The sequence below is a fragment of the Botryllus schlosseri genome, chromosome 2 (assembly GCF_051294905.1).
Source record: "Botryllus schlosseri isolate E-star chromosome 2, Bs_hap1, whole genome shotgun sequence".
NCBI classification, from domain to species: Eukaryota; Metazoa; Chordata; class Ascidiacea; order Stolidobranchia; family Styelidae; genus Botryllus; species Botryllus schlosseri.
This window is the reverse complement of record NC_137237.1, coordinates 15,028,535-15,039,687: the sequence shown is the minus strand read 5'-3', so window position 1 is coordinate 15,039,687 and position 11,153 is coordinate 15,028,535. Positions and strand designations below refer to the sequence as shown.

The following is an 11,153-nucleotide window of genomic DNA, read 5'->3' as shown; positions in this document are numbered from 1 at the left end:
TCTTCATGTTTTCTTTTATATACTTTGTTGCTGGCGCAGTAATCCGGCCTCAGGGCCCACAGTTTAAAGGGTTTCGGTTATTATAAACATCCTAGAAAGTCAAAACGGAAATGAAGTGATAATAATGACGAGTAGGGTTTTAAATTGGCAATTCCATTATGTTTATTACTTTCAGTGCTCTACCTGGAAGATTCGATTCTTGGGATGTTACGTTAGGTAAGTTCGTCGTCCATATGTGACGTTTAGCTACAACTAATTCTTAAATTTGGCCTTTACTCATTCATAAGAAAATATGCTATTACTCAACATTGCCTATTGATCATGACAAAACACGACCTATAGATGATAATAATGATAGTAAACCACAAGGTACTTCCGAAGAAGTTTCTCGCGAAAGTAGGAATATACACATCCATGTAGTAGGCCTACCTTAGATCGACCCGGTTTCTCATGGATTTGAGAAACAGCTAACTTCAGCTGTGTTCTGTTGTTTTCCAACGGTAAAAAACATTATTGTCTTCACTACGATACCAATGTTTCTTGCGACCCAAAAGGACGTTTTCCCGGCTTCACAGCAAAGTAACGTAATTTATTACTTCAAATGCCACTGCAATTGTCGGTTCGTAGGGAGAATTTCCAAACGGTTGCAGGCCCTGCCCACGGTGTTCGTCGAGAACTACCAATTTCAAGCCAACTCGAACTTCAGAACCCACCTGCACAGTTACAGTGCAAATACCTTTCACTTTCAAAGGCTTGTCGCCGTACGCTACGAAAGAGCAATGGTATGCTGAGAGATTCAGGGAGCCCAAAGTTTTGTACCCAGTCAATCCCACCATGGCGGAGGGTGCACCAGTGTCCCACTGTGCCGGCAACGGAATACCGTTGATGCTGGAGTTGATCCAGAGCTGGTTTCCTATACGCGTCGATATAGTTGATCGATGTCGAAGGAGAGGAGCGGTACTGAGCAGAAATTGACGGATGTGACCTGCTGCGTGATACTAGGTTTGGTAGACATGCACACAGGTTTGATATGACCTTTACGACCATATTTCTGACATACTGCATGTCGATATTGACAGTCTTTTCTCTGGTGATCGATGAAACAGCGGCTACAGGATTTCAGTCTTTCCGGGAAGTTGCCTTGAATGGATTTGGAAGGTTTTCTCCCCTTCTGATAACTTCCCGTCATTTTGTTGACGATGGAAGTGTCTTTACCGCTACTCTGGCCCTGGATAACCCTATCGGTTTCCAGCGTTCTCACGTGTGTTGCGGCTACTTTGAGAAAGTCGTCGAGGGATGGATTGGTTTGTGTTAGACAATGCCGTCTCACATCCGCGTGCGGCGTTTCTTTAATGATGAGATCGCGCATTAGCTCATCAACGTAGCTCTGATCACAGCCATCTCTTGAGCATATGAAGTTGCAATCCTTGGAGATTCCGCGTAGAGTAGCGATCCAATCGGCGTATGATTGTCCCGGCTGCATTTTGCAATTGTAAAATTCGTACCTGGCTGCCTGCACATGAATTGAGTCCTTGAAGTGTGTAGACAACTTCTCAGTCAACGCATCGAAGGTTTGCGCACTGACATCAGCAGCACCAAACAAATTACGTAGAAGCGAGTACGTTTCAGGTCCGACCCATGAGAGTAGACACGCTCTTTTCTTCTCCATGTTGGAAATGCCGTAAATTGCAAGGTGATGGTTGAATCGTTGCAGATACTGGTCCCATTTCTCTTTTGATTTTGCGAACGAATCAAACTTGGGAGCGGCTGCTTCAGATGTTGACGCACCGGGATTCAACCTCTGCGTCAATTGCGCCATTTCTGTCATGACTTTTGCCATTGCCTCGGCATGCTTTGCTTGTTGTTGCACCATCATCTCTTGCTGCATCTCAAGAATCTTCTGTATACCTGAATCCATGCTTATCTTCGTCGCAGAAATAACTATGAATCCGACTTCTGACACCAATTGTTATGTTCTAATCTTGTTCGAACAATAACTCAATACGACGAGGTTGCAATACGAAATCAGTATATTACCAGCAGTATAACTTCAATACAGGCGACACGATCCAGAGTTCAGTTAAATGAAATGACCACGAGACAACAGAACACAGGGTATAAATACGAAGAACGACACACGAGGAAATAATGATTGGCGGTAATTACTAATCCTAGACAAACAAGAAACAAACGATACCAACGTAAAATGCACGAACATAACATTAACATTCGACAAATAGAAAAAAATGACTCAGCTCTGAGTAGCCCAATCGTTTATTACATTACATTGACTGTCCTGTAGCCTATTCGCTGTTAGTCGCTCAAACCTGTGGTTCTTAACAGTCGCTTGAAACATTTTTCTGTGCTTGTAGTTTTCAGTACTCATGATTAGGAATAGTTCGAATACGTTCGAGTTTTTTTTTTAATTAAAGGGTATTCTACATATCAGGAATGGAACATGAATAGCTTGAGATTGTTGCTAGTTACGTCGCTACGGTTGTCAAAGAACACCTCTTTACTGTAGCAATTACCTGTTTAAAAGTAATTGTAATTGTAATTGTAATTTGATATTTTTAGCATTGAGTAATTGTAATTGTAATGTAATTGAAACATGCAAGGAAGTAATTGTAATTGAATTAAAATATCGTAATTGATCCAACTCTGATCCGCATACGGACTTCGTAATCCAGCCTGTCGGACCTATACCAATATTATTGTAGAAATCTTTCTACATTGAGGCGCTGAAAAGAACAATATTTGTCTGAGTAAGGCTTTGATTTCAAATTCACCATTGTTTTTGGAGACTTGAAGTGAAATTGAACTTGTGGATGGATGGAAAAGTACAGAGGTGGTCAAAGTAGAAATAAAAGTAGCGACTCAAGTTGAGCTATTCGGAGAGGGAAGAGAAGCTTGACTCATATTGATGCAACCCAAATCGTAGGCTTTGAATCGTCGACAGCATAAGCATGCGACCGCATCATACGGGATCGTAGTGAAAGTTTTTCTATGGAAAATCGATTGTTATAATTTGTTTACCGGAACACCCCGTTTCAGAATATGTCATGGCATGCAATAAAAACTATGGCGGACCGTAAAAAATGTCATAGACTGTACTATTACTTTCTGAAAATACAGATTTTAAGCTTAATCATGTATATTCTCCAGACAAAAGGACTGAAATGAATTAGAAGAACTCAAAGTAATGATGATGCAAATTAAACGAGAATGCAAATACCATTTTTAAAAAGCGGAAATATATTTCATCTCTTTTGTCCAGAAAGTTCAACGGTGGTCTGCTAAAACAAGTCTAACGCTCAAAAAGGTTTAAGACAACTTTTCAGATTAGGACAGGCCGCGTGCTGCTAGATTACGATACAATAGGTAAATTATAGTTTGTGAAACGGTAGCGACAACCGTTTTGATGAGTCATATGCAGAGGTGGTCAGTAACGAAGTACTTCTACTTTTTCGAAGTACTCAAGTAGTTTTCCTCTACTTGTGGTACTTACTCAAGTAGATCTGATTTTCGCTACTTCTACTTCTACTTCATAATATTTTGTGATCTACTTACTTACTTTTCTCTATTTTCAGTTTGTCAAGTAGAAGTAGGAAGATATCCTGAGGAATTTCGGGGCTGTTTTCACGGATTATCAACATTTAATTTTCATAAAAGTTTGGTAAAGCCCAGAATTTTCGTCGCGCTTTGCGCGCAGTGGATACGAAGTGATCCGTATGATTTCACGAAAGTATCGATGAATATAATTTCGCCCATATGAAATAATTCATCTCAGTATATATGGCTCATCATAACGTTTGAATCTGATGTTTCGCAATCTAGCATTTACTTGTCATATCGTAATTTAGCATGTCCATGGCGTGTCCTAACCTGGAAAAGTGGACTCTGACTTTTTTTGTTAGTTTTAGAGCTGTTTTAGCATACCACCTTTAAACTTTTGGGCTGAAGGCATGAATTAGATGTTCCGCTTTTATAAGTAGTATTTATGTTTCACTTTCAACTCCCAGTGTCTTGTACTTTGAGTTTTAATTACTATCGGTTCTTTTGTCTGGTTAACATACATGTTGAAGTATAAAGCAAGTGTATCATTGCCTTTAATTTACGCAAATAAAGCTACACAATATGGCATTTTTACGGTCCACCATATCTTTTATTAACGTTTACTAATCGCGTAAAGTGTTTACACCGTATGCTATACCACTTCTCCGTATTGCTCTTCGACTAAACTACGGGCGTTATAATATGGGGGATGGCGCCATACCATGCTGTTTCTAAAACGGGCTGTTCGAGGAAACAGAGGATTAGTATCGTATTTCCACATCAATACTATCATTTTCATCCCATGATGCTATCGAAAATTGGATATCTGCTGGTATGCATCAATATGAACCATGCTCGTCACCTTTCGCAATGCTCAATTTGCACCTTTTTACAATCCATGTGAACGAATTAGAATCGTTATCACAACTACTTACTTACTTGAGTACTTTTGAAATCAGTCAATTCTACTTCTACTTCAAGCGGTTTTAGGTTGCTTATGGAGACAGTACTTCTACTCGTACTTGAGTAGATTTTTTCGTCGATACTTTTACTTCTGCTTGAGTAGCTTTCTTGACTACTTTGACCACCTCTGGTCATATGTGATGAAACATGTCATGTGGACGACAATGCGACGTGAGATGAACTAAGCAATTATATTCACCGATACTTGAGTGAAAACACATTTGTCACTCCATACCTACTTTGCGTGAAACTTTTGTGAAAATTAAATTTTTGTTGGTACGCCGTGAAAACAGCTCCGAAATTCCTCAGTCTCTCTAATTGAAGGAATATACTAATTTTACTTGACCGACTGAAAATGACAGAAGTAATTAGGTAAATTAAAAAATACCACAAAGTAGTAGCAGCTGAAAATTAGGTTAGCCAAGTAAGTATTACAAGTAGTAGAAAAAGTAGAAGTAATTTTTACCGACCACCTCTGCAAAGTATTTAAATAAAAATTAACTACAAAATTAATCATCACAATGGTCTAATCCAGTGGTTCCCAACCTTTTTCCACTCATCGCCCCACTTCTCAAGCTCGACATATATTCATTGCCCCCTTATTTTCGGATCCGAGAAAGGGGACATATTAAAGGGAATACGGGAATTTTATACAGCTAAATCTGAACGCTGGTAAATTCACTAAAAATATGTCAACTTTCCGCGGTGATCTCGGTATCTGAGGATAGTTTGTGAGGAGTTTACCGTTTTCGTGTATATTTTGTGCCGATATCCGGTTGCAGGGTCATTAACCACCTCTGACTAAATGTTCAAGCATTAACACCCCCGATCGGTCCCTTTATTTATTTCCGCCCAACAGCTTGTCACACATTACCCAGTGGGGGCGATATCACCCAACACTGGCCTATTTTAATGGTTCTCAGCCCCTTTCTCTTCGCACTGCCCTTTTCGCAGGCCCCCATAGATCCCATCTGGTTTTAGTGAATTTGGCGCAATTAACCTGCAGTCGCCATGGACATGTTGAAGTAGTCTAGTCATTGTAGCCGCTTTACTACGTCTTTCTTTTCAAATGTGACCAATCGTCTTACTTTTGTACCACTTTTATAGATTCTGCCGGATCAAGAATCTGAATTCGTAATCGCGGTTCACAGCATTTCATCCCGGCTGGTTACTAAATGATATTACGATCTTATGAATTAATTGATCAAAATTTGCTTTTGATTCACAGGTAGAGGATGCTGTGAACGACGCATTAAACGAATTAACCGAACCATTGGAACAGGTAAAAATTGATTTTATTTTCTGTAACTTGTTATAGCTGTTGTTTAGTGGACAATTTGTTATGATTTCAAGTCCATCGGAATTCAAAGTATTTCAATTTTACATATCTTTTGACGGTGCTTTCATGCTTTGTAATTATCTAGTTATTGGATGAGCCGTTTCGAACCCTTCCGCACAAACTATATCAACTTTTTAACAAATCAGTTTTGTTCACAAATTTTCTGATAACATCGACTCAACTTGATAATTGTATAATAAAGCCGAAGGCTTTGAAATTCCGTTATTTGATACTTGGAAATCGCTTATATATTGAAGTATCCCTTTTCAAATTGGACCAATCATCTTACTTTTGTGTCACTTTATAGATTCTGCCGGATCAAGAATCTGAGTTAGGAATTGCGATTCACAACGTCGCTTCAGAGCTGGTTACTGAAATAATATTAAGATGCTATGAATTACAACTGATCGAAATTTACTTTTGATTCACAGGTAGAAGATATTGCGAACGGTGTAATTTACAAATTCGCCGAACCATTGAAAACGGTGAGAGTTGAGTTTATTTTCTGTTGACAGTTTATCGTTCTAACTATTATTATAGTAAGCAGTTTTTTTATCGAATCAGTTTCCGATCAAAGGTTGTCTGATAACACGGACTCTATACTTAATAACTTCATAATAAACTGAAGGATCAAGGTTTGGAATTCCATTATATTCGTTTATATATTATTATATTTATATATTATTATCGTTTATATATTGAAGTAGTCCTTGTTAAATGAGAAATTGCGATTGACAACATCGCTTCACAGATGATCTGACATAATATTACGACGTCATGAATTGAAATTGATCGAAATTTGCCTTTTATTCACAGGTAGAAAATGTTGTGAACGTTGACGCACACAAATCTCCCGGTCCTTTGGAACAAGTGAGAATTGATTTATTTTCTGTAAACAATTTATCGTTCCAACTAATTCTTGTCAATGATTGTACGGCCGACATGTTATGACACCCCGTCCTTGCGAATTCAAATAGTTGCCGTCTCACGTACCCTTTGTCGATACTTTGAGGTTTTGAAACGATGTAATTATCGGTTAAAAGTTTCTCCCTGGCCTTTTCTACTGCTCACACTATATTTACCGGTTAACAAATCAGTCTTTGCCCGAAACATGTTTTGATAAAATATGGACTGACTTAATACTTCATAACTTAAGAATCGACCAAACGCTGAATGTTTGAAATCCCAGTGTTTTGTTATTAAGCAATCGTTTATGTATTGAAGTATTCCTTTTCAAATGTATGACCAATCATTTTACTTTTGGGCACTTTATATACTTTACAGATTCAGTCGGATATGGAGTCTGAAATCAGAATCGGAATTGAAATTGTCGCTTCGGAAATGGTTATTGAATTAATGATACGGTGGCATGAATTGCAATTAAATGAAGACAAATCTTTGATTTACAGGTTGACAACACACTCAATGTCGAGATATTTGGAACAGCCGAACCTATTGAACGAATAACGGTATATTTTTATATTGCCTAGACAACTTAATGATTGTAAGGTTGACATATTAGATTATCTGCAGTCCTTGCGAATTTGAATTATTGCCGTTTCACATATCCTTTTGGCGTTACTTTGAAGCTTTGAAATGAACTAGTCATCGGAGAATTTTTTCCTTACCCCACATTGTATTAGCGATTTAACAAATCTGATTTTACTCGTAAATTGTCTGATAACACGGGCTCACTTCATAACTTTTGAATCAGCCAAACGTTGAAGTCTTGAAATCTCATTCTTTTCTTAGCAATGGTTTACATACTGACGTCTTATTATTAAATGTAACCAAGCATCTTACGTTTGTGTAGATTTATAGATTCCGTCTGACACAGATTCCGAATCGGAAATCGACATTCATAAAGCTGCCTCAAAAATGGTTACTGAAATAATATTACGATTGCTTGAATTGCTATTGATCAGAATTTTCCTTTGATTCTGTTAAGGACATTCTTTGCGTCGAAAAAAGCAAACCACCCAACGTTTGGAAAGAAGTCAGAACGGAATTTTATTTTCCATAAGCAATTTCATTTTCTGGATCACATTATAGTGATTATGTGATTCGCATACTGGAACATTTAATTTATATGATATTACGTTGAGGCGTTTAAACTTTTTGTCATAGATGTCCATTGCCCATTGCTTTACACAGAAATTTCCAATATCGCCCTACGTTTTATTGTTTCAGAATTACCCGTCCACAAGTCAAACTCCGCATCCAAGTAGCGGAAACTCTTCAATGGTAATACTTTGGATTGATTACTTTTATCACTTGCACTGTTCCGGATTTATTTCATTGTGCGGCTATTTAACTATTCTATTTCATGTGTGCCGAATCACATTCAATGACATACACCATCCGCCTTATCCAGATAGTCGGTATAATGAATTAGAGACAGTACGGTATCAATCTTATCAAAAGTAATTGGGATATGGAAGTCTAGTATAGAGCAGTGTTGGGATCAAGTCACTACCTTTGAGCCACAAGTTATTTCGAGTCATCGCAGATTTTGACTCGAGTCAAGTCAAGTCAATCGATTTTTGAAGTTCACTTGAGTCAAGTCGAGTCAAGTCAAGTCAAGTCACGAGTCAAGTCACAATTGAAGTCAAGTCAAGTGTGAGAGAACAATGGAGTTTCAGTAAAACGTACGATCATTGAATGGTTGGTCGCTTTGACGGGTTACACCAGCGTTTCTCGAACAATCCGACGATATGCAAGATAGAGTGATTTTATCGACCTCGATTGCTTGATGACTTGAAATTGACTCGTGAATTTTGCTCCGAGTCACGAGTCAATCCGCTTTTCTGATACGCCGAGTCAAGTCAAGTCAAGTCATTTTAGCAAAGTGACTCGAGTCAAGTCAAGTCATACGAAAAAGGTGACTCGAGTCATCCCAACACTGGTATAGAGTAAAGTAGAGTAGAGGTGGTAGAAGAAATCATTGCTGGCGCTGATGTAAAAGTAGAAGTACCGTCATAAAAGTAAGTAAACAGTTAGTATACTAGGCCTAGTTTTACATAAACAAATGAAAACTGTGAAGTAGAAATAGAATGATAACCACAAGTGTGAAAGTAGGCAATACCTAATGAGTAATCTGAAGGAGTAGGAAGACATCGTTACTGACTACCTCTCGTAATTTGTAACAATGCTATTTTGCCAGTGTCGCGAGTTATTATTATGATTCACATCAGTGGTGCTTATAGCCTGTTTAAGGCTTTGTGCTTCACGGCATTACATGTTATACGGTACAATGAATGCATTTCTTCGTCTCTCGAATGTTCATGCACTCTCTCAGGCACTCTTCTCTTCAGGCAGTCTCTGTCACGCTCGCTTCTTCATGGTCTCTTGTTGTTGCCGACTTATATAGCTCGGCCCACTTTTTGCCTGGGCTTTTCAAGTCACTGGAACTGTAGTGACGTCGGCGATGAGGAGCTCATATAACCTCCGACACGTAGAAGTTAGTCCGAACCGGGGTACGAACCACTGCCATTGATGTCGTGACGCTGGCGCTTAACCAACTGCGCCACTCGCTTCTCAAGTGTCGCGAATAAAAACTGGTGGTCCTTGCACATATTAGCATGTGACACAATAGCAAGCGACACTTGAGCATGCGACTCGTGGGCATGTAGACACATCAGCACAGCATGTTCATGTGTTCCTGTGCTCCTGTTACCATTCTAATGCATCCTCCTGCTATAGCGTCGCATGCTTAACTGTCGTTTTTCATTGTGTCGCATGCTCATAAGTCGGGCAACCATTTTCTTTGGTAAAGATACTGGAGTCACATTGCTGTAGGGCTGGGCACAATGATTCGAGTACTCGAATCTGAATCGAGCATTTATTTTAATGATTCGAGTCGAGTAGTAAAAACGATTTTTTTCGAGTACTGAAATTATACGCTCCTCGATACTGAAAGCAAATTTTCTAATGAGAATTATAGTTTTGATGCTATTTTCCACTGAGGAAGCCCTGAAACCTTGATTGGCCGTATCGCAGCATACAAGACAGGGATTTCTAGACTACTAGTCTAGATATCCCTGATACAAGACATAGTACAAAGCTACGAACGTTACTGGAAATAACACATTTCCGAAGTCATGAAATCGGCATGGTCGAAAAAATACCAAAGTATCTTTAATGTGATGGATAACAGACATTGAGTCCTTTGTGGTGACATAAAAGGTACATATTTGAACTTTGACATAGTACATACTGTTATGACGTCATAATGAGTGATACTCGAATACTCGACTTGAAGCGTAATACGTGATTCAGAATCGAATCACTCAGGTACTCGATTTTGCCCAGCCCTTGCTAGCAGCACCGCTCTATCATTTGTATAATGTTGAGTGAACAATTTAAGGATTCGATGCGAAAGAAATTGAAGAAAGCCTTTAAAGAAAAGAAAACAATAAAGAATTGCGAAAGAACGAGAAAAAAAGAAATCAATCAGAGCAGAATTTTCTTCAGGATGAGAGCTGTTGCATTAACAAAAGAGGATACGAAGTCCAGCGGCGGCTGTAACATTTTTAGGTTGCTGCGGCATCATTTTGTGCGGCCCACAAGAGGCAAAACAAACGCTGTAAAAAATAATAATGCAGCAACTTGATCAAAGTTTTATTAAAATATTTAAACACGATCTTCATGTTTTCTTTTATATACTTTGTTGCTGGCGCAGTAATCCGGCCTCAGGGCCCACAGTTTAAAGGGTTTCGGTTATTATAAACATCCTAGAAAGTCAAAACGGAAATGAAGTGATAATAATGACGAGTAGGGTTTTAAATTGGCAATTCCATTATGTTTATTACTTTCAGTGCTCTACCTGGAAGATTCGATTCTTGGGATGTTACGTTAGGTAAGTTCGTCGTCCATATGTGACGTTTAGCTACAACTAATTCTTAAATTTGGCCTTTACTCATTCATAAGAAAATATGCTATTACTCAACATTGCCTATTGATCATGACAAAACACGACCTATAGATGATAATAATGATAGTAAACCACAAGGAACTTCCGAAGAAGTTTCTCGCGAAAGTAGGAATATACACATCCATGTAGTAGGCCTACCTTAGATCGACCCGGTTTCTCATGGATTTGAGAAACAGCTAACTTCAGCTGTGTTCTGTTGTTTTCCAACGGTAAAAAACATTATTGTCTTCACTACGATACCAATGTTTCTTGCGACCCAAAAGGACGTTTTCCCGGCTTCACAGCAAAGTAACGTAATTTATTACTTCAAATGCCACTGCAATTGTCGGTTCGTAGGGAGAATTTCCAAACGGTTGCAGGCCC

At 38.7% G+C, this 11,153-nt stretch overlaps 1 protein-coding gene across 1 annotated transcript; it reads left to right on the top strand.

Moving 5' to 3' along the window:
- Window positions 1-4,603: 4,603 nt before the first annotated feature.
- LOC145433773 (uncharacterized) lies at window positions 4,604-10,499 on the top strand. Its single transcript, XM_080310978.1, has 9 exons — window positions 4,604-5,685; window positions 5,747-5,800; window positions 6,165-6,224; window positions 6,289-6,342; window positions 6,674-6,727; window positions 7,142-7,201; window positions 7,267-7,326; window positions 8,048-8,101; window positions 10,224-10,499. The coding sequence occupies exons 6-9, from the start codon at window positions 7,154-7,156 to the stop codon at window positions 10,467-10,469; spliced, it is 408 nt and encodes a 135-aa protein (XP_080167104.1). The 5' UTR covers window positions 4,604-5,685; window positions 5,747-5,800; window positions 6,165-6,224; window positions 6,289-6,342; window positions 6,674-6,727; window positions 7,142-7,153; the 3' UTR covers window positions 10,470-10,499.
- Window positions 10,500-11,153: the final 654 nt, after the last annotated feature.